Raw genomic sequence first — 14,193 nt, 5'->3', positions numbered from 1 at the left:
TCACCCTTTTCAGTAAATTTGGAAGCATACCTCCTCAAATGTAATTTTTGGGAGTTATTATACCCAGATGGGTATGATCCCTGAGAGAGGAAGTTGAATACCTCATCCCACCTGTTCTCCATAGCTATATATGTATAGGGAGAGAGAAGAGATGGGATAACTTTTATAATTTTATTTGGATGTAAAATGGTACATTTCATAGTACATCTCTATTATATATAGAGTACTGAGTATAATGTGCTATATATCTTATCTTTTGTTTGTTTTTAAGGCATGGATTACAGTGAAGTAGAGAGCATGGAAAGAAATCTCTTAAATTTTGCGCTGACCATTCTGAACATTCTAGAAAAGTGGAGGCACCACCACGAATTTGCCTCATGAAATCCTGCCTCATGTCATCTTTGCAAAGCCAGTATGTAAAACATTTACATGTTTATAGGTCAAAATGACAATAGAAACAAATGACAAGCCTGTGGGTCTGCGCATGTGCAAAACCGCAAACGAGCACAACTCGATGCTAAGCACAACTCGACAGAACACCGGCTGTCAGGCGAGGTCAGTGTGAGAGCCTGTGCTACAGGTCCATGAAGAAGGAGTCACCACACAGTTTACGAGTAGGGAGGAGGAAGTGTAGGGCTAAAGCAGGGGTTTCATATTTCAGTCCTGTGTCCACAACACTGCACAGTTTAGCATTAAATTATTTTTAATTTTATACAACTGTATTGTTCTAAAATTGGAATAACATTGAGCTGTTGGTATCCTGGAGCTGAGCTTGAAACTCTATGGCAGTGTTTCTCAGTCCTGTTCCTAACTGCTCCACACAGTTTTAAATATTCCACGATTCAACACACTAAGTATTGAATGTACATGATCTAGCTCCAACTGCTTATCAAACAAACGGTTTATTAAGTCATTAGTGAAGTGGATTATGTGTGTTGAGCTATGTGAATTACCACAAGTAGGATTAAGAGACACTGCTCTAGGAATGAATATATTGGCAAAACAGAGTCCCCAGAGTCAGTCCTGTCAACACTATACTTTGCAGTTTTTTTGTGTTCCTCCAATATGACAGTTTTTTACTTAGTTAATTGAAGAAGTGCATTTTAAGTGCATTATCAAGTACTATAGCCTAAATTCCAGCACTTTGCAAATCTGAAACACAAAGCAACATTAAAATTCATCAGGTAGATGTTCCTTCTCCTGTTTTTGAGGGGTGTTTCTTTATTCTACCACATCATATCGTTTCAGACAACACTGCATGTGACGCGGCTAGTATAAACGCCTCCGCCGTTCGCGCGAGGTGTGCGAAGTCGCGCGCTACGGTCACTCGTGAAAGTATAACTAGCTTTATAGGAGAGACACGGACAGCCATCGCTAAAAGGGAGAGCTCTTATGTGATTTAGGAAGACTGAATGTGGATCTTGTGCTTAAAAAATGTCTTTTATAGAATTATTTGTTCAATTAATTGGTTCAACGCAGACAGATTTTTTCATAACTTATAATTAGTAGGCTTGAAATTTACTGGATTCCCAGAGTTCCCAGATCCTGTTCCGGCTCAAATTAAGCTCTGGCTATAGTACAAAAGTAATTTTGTGAATCATAGCTTTTTAATTTTTTAAAACAACCATTTAAGACTCCTAATTGAAAAGGCACATTACACATACCAAACAACAAAAAGACTATAGATCCTTGTTCCTTGTGCATGTGATAAATTACATTCTGCACAGTTATCTCAGGATATGTCAACAGAAAATAACAATCATAGAACAATATATATCTATAGTCACCATGACAACAGTTATCATGATAAGTGTTAGTATTTCAAAGTGCAAAAAGAGCAGAGCTCCTAGGCATGTTAAACCTGATGTGATTCGCTAAAATCTGTGCTCCTTATTTAAAAGGACTTCTGAGTTTAATGATTTAGCTTTCTGCTAATTTGACTTTCTTCCTCTCTCTTTCATTTAAAGTGCAGGCACAGTAAGAAATGCACAAACATCTCCATCTTCAAGTAGAAACCATGTTGGGGTTTATTTTGGTCTGGAGGTCTGGCTGGCAGCTCTCAGTTGATCGAGAGGTTCTTCACAAACTCGTTTAGGCCCTTGCGGTTCGGCATAGGTGGACAGTGGCCCCCCTTACGCTTCCACCCCTCCCGTGGACTGTACCACTGTTGCTGGAGGTCCCCAGGAGGTACCAGAGCAGAGGAAGCACCTTCTGCTCAACCAGTTGTGGCTTGCAGGGGTAGAGTTCCCTAACCAGCTCTATAAAAAGAACAAGATAAATAAATCAACCCTGGACAGTACTGGGTTATTGCAGAAGCATTTTCTTAACCTAGAAAGATTTAATTCAATTAAAGTGACAGTATTTGGTAACTATGGTAACTCTCTGGAATGATTATTATCAATATTATAAATATTATTAATAAATATAGGAATTATAGTATTTCTGGTAAATCTTTTATCTTTTTTTTAAATCTCTGGCATCTCTTAGCATATCAGTGGAATGACTTTCTGAAATAATTGTTTTTTGATAAATGTATTTGAATTTGTAGAATATTTCTGTATACACAACCACAAAAGATTAGACACTGTATATTGTATACTTACCTGCAACTTTATCAACAAGATCCACTTTAGCTTTTCCACTGAGAAATTGAGCCTTTGTGCAAAACGGTTGAAGAAGTAGTGTTATCTGAAAAAAGATAGATCAAGGACAGTGTTGGTCAAGTTCAGCAATATTTACAGTATGGTAATTCTTTTTAGAAACGTGTCCTGCTTTATCAAAACAACTAATTATTCACATAAAATGTTACACTTTAACTAAATATATATGAACAGTATCTGATAGGAGCACAAAGCTCTGTTTGCAAATGGTCATTTGGAACACATATGCATAATTATTTGAGTGAATATTAGTCAGAACAAAAGAGCCTAAGCACATCCACTGTAAACTCCATTATTTAACAATCTGCTGTCAGATAACGCAAGATCTCCTGTCAGTCTTTTTTTTCTCTTTATATTGGACTGTGCCTTAATATGAAAGGAAATTTCCATTTGATCTGCACCACAAACATCTAGCCAAAGAGCAAGAACATTCTTTTACCGATTTGTGTGAACCTTTTCCCCAAAGGTAAAACAGAACACAATCATTGTTGTTGTTGTTTTTCTAAAGCCCAGTGGCATGTGTTCTTCAAGATGTTTTGTGAAGAGAGAAAAGAACCCACCAAGGTTATTGATGAGAGCGTGAATGGCACCTATTGTTGCCATGTAGATGGCGTTATTCTTGGAGCTGAGGTGATTGTCCACTATAGCTGGGACTAAGATCTAGACCACTTGGGCCAGGTTGTCTCTGAGCAGTGCTGGCACATCTGAGCAGTGTGATGTGCCAGCATTTAAAATGTGCCAGCATTTAATGTTCTCCAACGTATGATCCCCTATACAGATCACTTCTGAAAGCTGCTGAAAACATTAAAAATCAATTCAGTTCAAATGAGTTACCGGGAACATGTTGCCCACGACCATATATGGGTTGTCTTCGCAGTCGACCACCAGCTGATCAATGCACTTGATGCGCTCCCTGAAGTCTTTTGAACCCAGCAGGGCCTTGAGCTGCTTGACGTACTCCGTCTTGTCTGCAATGCTAAGGATGTGTGCTCTGCTGCTGTCTTTGCTGAACACACACAAGAGAGAAAACACAAGGATTGGGTTATAGTGTCCAAACAGAAAATGAACAAGGCTGCAATCAAATTAAACCAACATCAAAACCATCAAAATTGCAAACATCAAAGCAGTTCCAATCAGGATGCACTTTTTTGTTGTTGTTTTGATTTTTGTTGTTGTTTGATTTTAAATATTCACCTGCTGGCAAACTGAGGAGGAGGTACGCATGACTCCACAGCTGGGATGGAGCGCCTGCCTCGAGCTGTGTATCCTGAGGCATCTCACCCAGATCCTAAAGCCACATCAACATCATGGAGTGATGATATTGAAGTCCACATGTTGCTTCATACTTTGGTTCTATCCCAAAGGTTTCAAGCCGGTTCATTTTGAACCATGCTCTGTCCTTTAACTACTGGGTCTGGGACTACACTGTGCACGCCCTACTGTAAATACACTGTATGGTGCCACGCACTGCCCTGTACTTTAATATTTTTTTACAATATATGTCTACCATCACAGTTTAGATGGTTTTTTTTTGCAGTCTGTTTCACCTAAAGGTTTTGTGAATAAGCTTTGTTTAGTGAGTAAACATGGGGCATAGTGGCTGAATGGGATAAAAAATCCTCATCGTGTATGCAAACATGTTCCATTTATACTCCTTGTCTAACCTGAGTTAGTTCTGAAGTCCTTCTAAAAACCACTCATGTGCAAGAACATCCTCGAGCACAGGACGTTTTGCAGGATCCTTTTGAAGACACCATGTTATCAGATGGCGGCAGTCTGTGTGTGTAGCAACGGGATTAGTTGAGAAAGAAAATCAATTACCATCTGAAACTTCTGATCTGACTGTTCTAATGGCTTATTCAAAGTTTATAAATGACAGAACTGTACAGAAACCTCCATCACTAACAAAAAAGACTGAACAAAACTTTTTATCATTTTAAGACGGTTACAAAATGTTGTATTGCCAATTCTCCATTCTTCATTAGTCCATTTTATCAATCTGTGGTTGTGTATTACATTACCAGATTAAATAATTACATAAATGATCATTTTGCAATTTAGACTTTCTAGTTATCTTGAAGATGCTTCTGCCTTTTCACCTCTGGATGGGTTTCCACTGAAGCACAGGTGTGCCTCAACAATGTCCTCCACCTTCTCAAAGGGCAGATGTCCACAGATAATACTGTAGAGGAGCACACCCAGACTCCAGATGGTGGCTTGACGGCCCTCATACGTCCTGTCAACCTGCCATTCAGGTGGGCTGTATACCATGGTGCCTGAGACAACGAGAGAGAATCATCAGTAACAAAATAAAAAGATTATAATAGTCTCTAATTTGATCCCATTTTTTAACTTGAGGTGCACATTTCATTCCTATGGTGAATAACCTCTAAAGTGCCTGTAGGGTCCGGTCTTAAGCAGATCGCCACAGCCAAAGTCGATCAACTTGACGTCAAGGGTGTCCAGGTTCACCAGAAGGTTCTTTCCCTTGATGTCTCTATGCAGAACTCCACGGTCATGGCAGTGAAGGACAGCCTGAACCACCTGACGCATGATCCGTCGTGCCAGTGGCTCAGGCAGTTGGCGTTGGTGCAAGTTCAAGAAGTCAAACAGGTCTATGCAGGGGACGGGTCGCTCCAGAATCAAGATGAAGCACTTGTGGCACTCAAACCATTCTAGGAGCTCCACAATATGCTCACAACGAGGTGGCTTGCACACCATCTCCATTAAAGCCACCTCTAAGGGGAGACGGCGAGTATTGCCGGGCTAAAATTAAGGAAGACTTGGTTAGTATGGGTTTGAAGTTTTATAGTGGAATTATGGTTAGCAGGTTAACATGAAAGGGATCTGGATTGGTACCAATCATTAGATGAAACCTGAATCTAAAATGTGAACTGTTTTCCATTCGTGTTGTGAGGAGTCACTGAATGGAAAATTAACAGCTTTGCGTTTATAGTCCCTTTACAGTTTTACCCATCTAAAAAGTTCCAAACATTGTTGCAATATTACATAAGTAAAGGTATTGGACTTACAACAGTGATGAACCTTTCTGCGTGATACTTTGGCACAAATTTAATGGCGATCTGGTCACATAAAAAACACAGGAAGTGAAGTTATTTACACAAAACAGACAGTATATTTAACATATCTAAGGGCTTTCAGATGGTAGCCACAGCTTCTCGGGTAACTCATAAATCTGGAGTCTGATAAATACTCATCCACAGATTACCAAGCTTATCACATTGTATAATCAGGATCTTTGTGTTCAAAAAGTGGAAAAAGGTCAAGGTACATTAGACTTGACCACTTGATTGCCATGTGAAGAACAAAGGATCTCTAGGGAAAACTCATAGCTCAAAGTTCTAATCACAATCTAAAATAGAAATTAGGTCCCACAATCATTCTTGTATTGTGTGCTGATGCTCACCTGTTTTCCATCAGCCTTGCGGACTCCTGCATACACTGAGCCGAATCCTCCTGTGCCCAGAAGACGTCCCGCAGTGTAACGTGAAGTGAAGCTCACTACATGAAACAAAAAAAGTTACATCCTTGTAACTGCAAAACATTATTCAACATGGAGAACTAGATTTAAAACATTGTTGTGTAATTGTTGTGCAGTGTAAACAGCAAAGCAATTTACGTGCAAGCGCAGTGATCACACATGTAGAAGCTGAAGAGCAGGCAACACTCACCAGAACTGTTTGAAAGGGACGGGCGTGCTCTGATCAGACTGGGAGCTCGTCTGCATCGTGGCAGTAAGTGTTTAGTAGGGACAGCCGTGGGGGGGCTGGGATGAAGCGGGGGAATCAAACTTTTGACGGGACTTCTGGGGGTGCGTGCATTGCTGGGGCTCGTGGGCAAATCATCCATGAGGACATCGGTCTTAGTCTGGGCTGGAACATTACTGTTCAGCTGCAGGTCTGATGAGAAGGAGGTTCATAGGTAAGCGGTAAGGTAAAGTTCTCAGGAAACAGGAGGGGAGCGTTTGCCGAGGTCAGCCGTTACCTTTCAGAGGTGCCGCGTCGTCTGGGCTCACGTCCCTCACCGTGTGCCTAAGGCTGCGCTTCATTCGCTGCGTGTTCTGCCGATCCGTCTGTGCGGCTGGAGCGTCTTGCTGCTCCAGACGAGGCTGACGCATCTTATATCTTGGAATCCTAGACACCTTTGTCCTCTTCTGGGAATACACACGTACGAATCACCACAAAACATGGAGTGATGATATTGAAGTCCACATGTTGCTTCATACTTTGATTCTATCCCAAAGGTTTCAAACCGGTTCATTTTGAACCATGCTCAACCACTGTGCATGCCCTACTGTAAATACAATGTGTGGTGTCACGCACTGCCCTGTACTTTATTATTTGTTTACAATATATGTCTACCATGACAGTTTAGATGTTTTTTTATTGCAGTCTGTTTCACCTAGAAGTTTTGTGAATAAGCTTTGTTTAGTGAGTAAACATGGGGCATAGTTGCTGAAAGGGATAAAAAATCCTCATCATGTATCCAAACATGAATCGCCACCTTGGATTTCAGAGTGAGGACAGTGTCCCTGATGGTTGCCAGGTCTTTGGCAGGGATGTACTTTTCCACCATCTTATCAAAGTCATGGTGGGAGGACAGGAACAGCAGCATACGCCGGCCCAAGCGCCTGAGACGAAGAACAGACCCCAAAACAGGAGAGAACCGAGAGTGAGGGATCCATGACTCACAGCATCTATTACTATCTGGGAAATTGAATAAGCTTTGTAGAATTCTCGTTCTGATCACAATACTAACCTGGTTTCTTGGGAAGAGTCCTGTGCCAACTTGGAGACTGCAGGAATAATTCGCTCTGCACCAATCTTCTCTACCAAAGTAGCCAAGTGCCGAGCAGTACACTTTCTTACTGCAGCATTCAGATGACTTTTGAGGAAAACAGAAGGAAAAAAATTAGGGCATTCAAAAAAAGAAGGTAATAACTATTAATCCATCCAATCAATGTATACAGTACAACTTTTTGCTTCTATAAAGAAACTTAATACCCTTATGTATGATCTACGTGCACAATCAAATGATCATATTCTATTCAATGGCTTAGTTTGCAACAGTTAGTGTATATATGTATTTTTTAAACAGAAAATGTTTGTATGTCCTCTGTGAGCTAGCTAACTAGCCTATTCTTTAAGTGGTGTGAAGGGCAGTTTGGATCAGCAGAGCGGAGATGGAACTCAATAAAAAAAATATTTAAGAGGATAAATAACTAAAAATATTGATATAGGTCGTGGCAATATTTTGAAAGAACAATGGAGAAGTAAAAACAGCAGCCATAATCAGTGTTGTGTTAGCTTCTTGTGACTGTTGTTGCTATCTGAAAGCCACAGTTTAAAGCTCACTGCATGCTAACTGACCAGAGTCCTCCAGCAAGAAGGGCGTTCATGCTCCGAATGGGGGTGCAGTTCTGCACCATGCTGTCCAGAGCTGTGTCCACGTCCTGCCTGATGAAGCCATTGGACTCCGCTGCTTTGTGGAGGAGGACCTTAGCTGTAGCCTCCACTTCCTGGTCCATCCCTTTCTGCAGGCTGGAATACAACTCCCTCAAGGACACCACCGCCATGCGGGACACTGCAGAACGCAGGTGCAGTACCTGCAGGAAAGACGACGTTCCAGCTCGTTTCAGCCACATCCAACACTGCCACCGCCATCTTAATAAGTATAATCCACCACTGCAATGTGTTATGTAGGCCTAAATACCTTAATCACTAATTACAGTTAGATATGCCATCTGAATTTCAATTAAATGAGAAATGTTTTTAAAAAAAAAGGAATTTCAAAGTACTATGCTAACTCTGACTTGAGTTTGTCAGCAACATCACCTGTAATGTGTACATGCTGATGGCTGCCAATTTTAGAATTCAGAAGACAGATACACAATCAGCAAATATAGTGGCTTACCTCTTGAATAAGAACAATACAGACATCATGAAGCCTGCTGCCAAGCACATCAGCGTGATACTGAGCCAATCTACGGATGAACATCAACCCTTCAATTTTCTTCTCCCTGTATAAAGATATTGAACATAGACACACACTGTAACCATCGGCTACTGAAAGTAAAAAATGCTACAAGAAAAGGGACAAAGAGGAAAAAACTTCACTAAATACATGCATACTTACCATATATGCAGAACACCATAAATGACTTGCTGTTTAACCTGCCCTAACCAAATGCTTCAGAATTTTGCAGGTGTGACTTACCAGTCATCAGAGCTAAGCAGTCTGAAGCTCTGAGCGAGAGCGAGGTCTGGTTTGTAGAAGGGCTGTAAAATCTGATGCTCATGGGGATCCTCCCTGGGAGTTCCTGGTTTGAGTTCATCTAGAGAGGAATACCAGAACCCAAACAAACTGACTAGGACTTTTAGGGCTACCAGCTCAACTTTGGTTCAAATCAGCTTGAAAACTGACTGCAAAACATTATTCAACATGGAGAACTAGATATAAAACATTGTTGTGTAATGCAGTGTTAACAGCAAAGCAATTCCAACCTCTGCCAACTACTCCTTCACACATGTCGTCAGCAGGGACTGCCCTGGTGCTTTGCACTTGAGATCCTGAAAAGCACAATACATATTAACACGTACTCCATCAAAAATCCCAAATATAACTTCTGGTTTCATAGTGGTTTCTTCATGGTGCAGAAAAACATGTCCATGGGTGCAGGCATAGCAATGTACAAGAGGATCAGCAGGGGCTTTTTGTTTGTAGTATAGGGCTTTCAAAGCAGTTTTTACTCTTTTAATACTTTTTTTACTTTTTTTGTTGTTGTTGGTGCAGCAAATGATTTTGGATGCAATTTCCAGGAGAGCAAAAGAGTGAGCTCACCTTTGGCAGGCCTGAAGGCACGGAGAGGCTCTCGGCCAGAAGGTTTGGGGAGTGGAGGCAACTTTGTGAATGTGGGCGGAGAAGGCCTCATCAGTCCTGACGAGGTGACTGTCGTGCGTGAAGCGAGCACAGGCAGTGGGGGACACCTGCTGGAGCCAACTTCACCTGCATGGGCGAATAAGGCCATTAGCAGAAATTACCTCACCATAACATTTCTCAGTGCCTTAGTACTACGTTGCATATGTTTCTTTATCTGAAAGTGCCACTGAAATATGATTCAAGCAAGATGGACCGAGAACGGCAACATCTCATATGCATCTTGCTACAATTCATGTAATGGCAGCACAATGAATTAGTACTGAAGAACTGAAAGCAGGGCATCCGTGAGCCCAGAAGCAGGAAGACATTTATCAGAGCTTCAGTAAATGTGTGACCCAGTTTTAGTTTAGCTTAGTTGTGATTCTTTTAGTTTATTGCATCATGAAGTCTTACATTTAAATACAATTTGATTCAATTTAATTATTTCGGCACAATTCAAAATTATTTTAATTCTGATACTGGTAGATACTGAAGCGCCAAACTACAGTACCGCCTAGCTCTGCTAATGGCTAGCACATGTCGCCTCTGCTAGACACTGTTCCATTACTGAGTGAAACCAGGTCAGATGAAGAGCATCAGTATGAGTATTTTGTACATTTGACAAGTGGTGACTATAAATGATCCAAGTATATGCACATTTTTTGGTTAAAATAAAATTCATGTAGTATGTATGACACCACAAAATTAGGTCTGCTCATCACTTTACCACTGACGTGGGAACAAGTGCAAGACAAGCTTAGTGCAAGACGAACTTAACTTAACCGGGCACCCAAATAACCGGCCATGCCTCACTGTGTGTGCCTAGCACGTTCTTAGCAACGTAGCCATGCGCTCACCAGTACTGTCCCTCCACGGGCCCGGGTCTCTGCGCCGAGGGCTCGTGTCTCGCTTGTGTCGTCTACGATGCAGAGTGGGAGTGAGCTGCACTCCCGGAAGAGTGGCCAGAGGGTAGGAGGGCAGTAGGAAAGACCCGGGGGTGTTCCCAGACAGCAAGCGGCTGGATTTGGGCAAACCTGCATGGGAAAGGGCATCCATGCTCATGAGTTTAGCTCCGTTCACTTGATACCTGAGTGAAGTTTCTGACTAACTGATCTCCTTGTTCCCAAATATCGTATTTAGCAATATTTTAACACAAAACAAATGATGCAACATTATAAATTCTACATTTTGTACAGGTATTTCAATGACATATAAAGTAAAGCCAACATCAATAAGTCACCTCTACCAGCATCACTGGGGTCAGCTGCTTCGAAGATGTCTGGGAGCAAGGGTTGAAGATGTCTGCCGCTCCGGTGAAGTCTCCCCACTCTCTCTCTCCTCCACCCTGGAGAGTGGAGCTGGGGAGGCTCCACTGAACCTGGACATGAAACACAGGCAGAACTGTAGAGGACACGTTCAATCTTCAGACCAGCATATGAAATTAAGACCTGCAGATCATACTGCATTTTAAATAACAATAATAGATTATGATAATCGATATTTTGGCATGGCTCAAATGTATATCAAGAGTAGCATTAAGTGGATAAACGAAATGTGCTAATGAATAGGAGCAATTTGAATAACATTTAAGAAAACTTTTATTCATAATCAAATCTGCAGATGGCAGTGAGGAGCAAAAGTGGCTATGGGAGAGCTCTGGAAAGCTCTGGATCGGAACAGCGCAGGCCTGGGGAGTGGGGTGCTGGCACAATCAACTGACTGCAATAAAACATTCAAGTCTAGTCTTGCTTGTAAGCTCACATTGCCCTTGCCAACAGAAGTAGGTACAAAGCACAAACTCCTTATATCACACAGACTGCTGCTGCTTGACGCTGTCCAGGTGATACCCAATACTTAAAGAAGCCATGTTATATAGATTACAAAGATTAATAGATATATGCTTTAGCAGCAGTCCAGATGAGGTATCAGAAGCCAGCAAAGCAGCATGACAATGTTTTGTTTAGATTGTTTGGGGGTGTACTAAAATAGTGATAAATGACATCTGTAATCCATATACATGTATTATCAGTATTATACTATGCTGGTATAACAATGATTCGAAGCATTATCACCTTATACTAAACACAACCGCCTAGCAGATGAGTGAACTGATGGTGTTACAACTCTCCCCATGTTACAACCATACCCGGTCTCCCCTATAGGGTTTTCAAAGCAGTTTTTACTTTTTAAATTTTTTTTTTTTTACTTTTTTTGTTGCTGCAACAAACGGTTTGGATGCCATTTCCAGGAGAGCAAAAGAGTGAGCTCACCTTTGGCAGGCCTGAAGGCACGGAGAGGCTCTCGGCCAGAAGGTTTGGGGAGTGGAGGCAACCTTGTGAAGGTGGGTGGAGAAGGCCTCATCAGTCCTGACGAGGTGACTGTCGTGCGTGAAGTGAGCACAGGCAGTGGGGGACACCTGCTGGAGCCAACTTCACCTGCATGGGCGAATAAGGCCATTCGCAGAAATGACCTCACCATAACATTTCTCAGTGCCTTAGTACTACGTTGCATATGTTTCTTTATCTGAAAGTGCCACTGAAATATGATTCAAGCAAGTGGCTGAGTTGCTGTTAATCGCAAACACTTCCATTTCCTTATAATACAGCTGACTGTCGAATTTTAGGAGCGAGGAAATTTCACGACTGGATTTATTGCACAGGTGGCATACTGTCACAGTTCCACGCTGGAATTCACTGAGCTCCTGAGAGTGACCCATTCACAAATGTTTGTAAAAACAGTCCGCGTGCCTAGTAAAAATATCTTATCAATGTCTATATGAAAGAAGACAGTTATCGATGAAGAACCCACCAGCAGGCTGGAGGTAGACTGGATCCATCTGCCTCAGAACCTTGCCTTGAACATGGGGCTGAGCAAGGTGTCTCTGCCTCTCCATGTCAGGGCCTAAATGCAAAACACCAACGCAGGGCACAGAGGAAGCATGAGCATGTACTGTTAAGATCATCAGGTTTATAAGAAGGGCTACAGTGCCATGTGAATTCATTACAATGTTGAAGAATATGTGATGTCATATTTTCTGATAAAACTGATGTTTTACTGGTCAGGTCATGTGCAGAAAGCTGATGGTTCTGCACCTCTGCCAGACCTTACAAACAAATGTAATAAATACTTCATCATGCATGGTTATTTGGTTTTTTGAATACGCATGTAATCTTCAGTGTTACACAGTACCAGTGAGGAGTGGTCCTTCTACAGGCATGTTAACATAGCCGACATCTGAGGGTCCCGCCGTACTTCCGTGAGGGAAGGGTGCTGGTCCACAGGGATCCGTGTGGATCACTGTCGCTTGGGGGTTGTAGGGCACACCTGAAAATCCCACAGCAGGTAAAGTGAAACCCAGCACGCCTCCCAGTGAGGCTCAAATGCCTTGTAAGTGTTTCCCAATGAACAAGTGATTATAACAAGGGCTATGGTGCCATGTGATGTCATTAGAATGTGGGGAGAATGCTTAAGAATTTGTGAGGTCATGTTAGAAATCTGTTTCTTTTTAAAAATGTTTATTTTTATTTGCTTTTTCCATGGCCACATGGACAATGTTAACATGGTGGGATTTATGAAAATTGTGCTGAGTCAAAGAAATCAAAGAAATAACCCATGCTCCATTAATTATATTATCCTGTACACATGAAATAAAGAGCTTGACAGTCATCTGTAGAATAAATATACAGGTTATTTTTCTGAACCTTAGAAACCTACTATATAAATGTGTATACATATTTAACTTTTAATTATTATGAATAAGCCTATGGAAATCCATACTCATAAGAATTAATATACTGTCTTACATAGAAGTATAAAATTATGTACAGTATATATGAAAATGTATTTTTCTCACCATGAGTGGTAAAACCTGGTGTGTATATGAAGTGGTTCTGTTCCTGCCTAGGCCTAGGCTGGTCGGTTCTCCTGGGGAAAAAACTCATTCTCCACCTGAAAAATAGAAAGAATAGAAAGACAGAAAGATATAGAAGAAATAGAAAATTTGTTAGATTTGTATGTATTGTAATTAACAGAGCAAAATGTCTTGCGACTTGTTCTGAGCTTTTCAGCATCAAAACTGAATCCAAACATTCCACCTTCCCAACCAAACATTCTAAACCAAACATTCCAAAGTTGAGTAGCACGTGATATCACAATTTCCAGTTTTTCTAACCAAAACACCAAATCAGCCAGACTGCTACAATAACCTGATGCCGCCTGGCTTGTACCCAAAGGGTTCATACCAGAGACCGTATATATTATATATATACATCAAAGGAATGAATTGAAACTAGCTAGCGGTGGTACGCTAACGACAGCTAGCGTCGCAACAGCGGGTGGAAATTATCATACAGTTAAGCCCGCCCACTAAGAGGGAAGACATGATTGGTCAATTTTGCTGTCTGTAAACGAACAGCGGGCATGACAGTCCTGATAGGGGGAGACACAGGCTCACAGGCTTCCACTTAACCCCTCACCTTCCAACACAGATTGAATAGACACGGTTGAATAATGTATTTCCTTATATTTTTGTCATTGTTTAGATGTCGATTGCCAAACTGTAAGTAGATAAAATAAATTTGGATAAATTATATTA

At 41.4% G+C, this 14,193-nt stretch overlaps 1 protein-coding gene across 3 annotated transcripts; it reads right to left on the bottom strand.

The window, feature by feature from the left end:
* Positions 1–1,533: 1,533 nt before the first annotated feature.
* LOC143523126 (uncharacterized) lies at positions 1,534–13,943 on the bottom strand. Of its 3 annotated transcripts, XM_077017359.1 has the most exons (25): positions 13,453–13,943; positions 12,789–12,923; positions 12,604–12,702; positions 12,408–12,500; positions 11,870–12,034; positions 10,840–10,977; positions 10,457–10,633; positions 9,522–9,686; positions 9,185–9,250; positions 8,898–9,015; positions 8,595–8,700; positions 8,051–8,286; positions 7,440–7,565; positions 7,185–7,311; positions 6,666–6,834; positions 6,353–6,580; positions 6,088–6,182; positions 5,693–5,743; positions 5,048–5,426; positions 4,760–4,936; positions 4,325–4,436; positions 3,855–3,948; positions 3,495–3,666; positions 2,604–2,688; positions 1,534–2,258 (listed from the first exon to the last, which is right to left on the bottom strand). In XM_077017359.1, the coding sequence occupies exons 1-21, from the start codon at positions 13,721–13,723 to the stop codon at positions 4,330–4,332; spliced, it is 3,228 nt and encodes a 1,075-aa protein (XP_076873474.1). In that variant the 5' UTR covers positions 13,724–13,943; the 3' UTR covers positions 1,534–2,258; positions 2,604–2,688; positions 3,495–3,666; positions 3,855–3,948; positions 4,325–4,329. The 3 variants fall into 3 exon arrangements, with proteins under 3 accessions (XP_076873474.1, XP_076873565.1, XP_076873655.1); XM_077017450.1 differs by lacking the exon at positions 12,604–12,702 and having other exon boundaries at positions 1,535–2,258; XM_077017540.1 differs by lacking the exons at positions 12,408–12,500; positions 12,604–12,702 and having other exon boundaries at positions 1,535–2,258.
* Positions 13,944–14,193: the final 250 nt, after the last annotated feature.

Source organism: Brachyhypopomus gauderio, chromosome 1 (genome assembly GCF_052324685.1).
Source record: "Brachyhypopomus gauderio isolate BG-103 chromosome 1, BGAUD_0.2, whole genome shotgun sequence".
Lineage (NCBI taxonomy): Eukaryota > Metazoa > Chordata > Actinopteri > Gymnotiformes > Hypopomidae > Brachyhypopomus > Brachyhypopomus gauderio.
Note: the sequence above shows the minus strand (reverse complement) of the source record. Positions and strands in the feature narration are given on the sequence as shown.

Coding starts and splice junctions, on each gene's coding strand:
- LOC143523126 (XM_077017359.1), bottom strand. CDS start 13,723: ATGTTTGGTTTAGAATGTTTGGTTGGGAAGGTGGAATGTTTGGATTCA. Junction 9,251..9,521: donor TGCCTTCAGGCCTGCCAAAG/GTGAGCTCACTC, acceptor TGTGCTTTTCAG/GATCTCAAGTGCAAAGCACC. Junction 6,581..6,665: donor CGACGCGGCACCTCTGAAAG/GTAACGGCTGAC, acceptor CCTTCTCATCAG/ACCTGCAGCTGAACAGTAAT.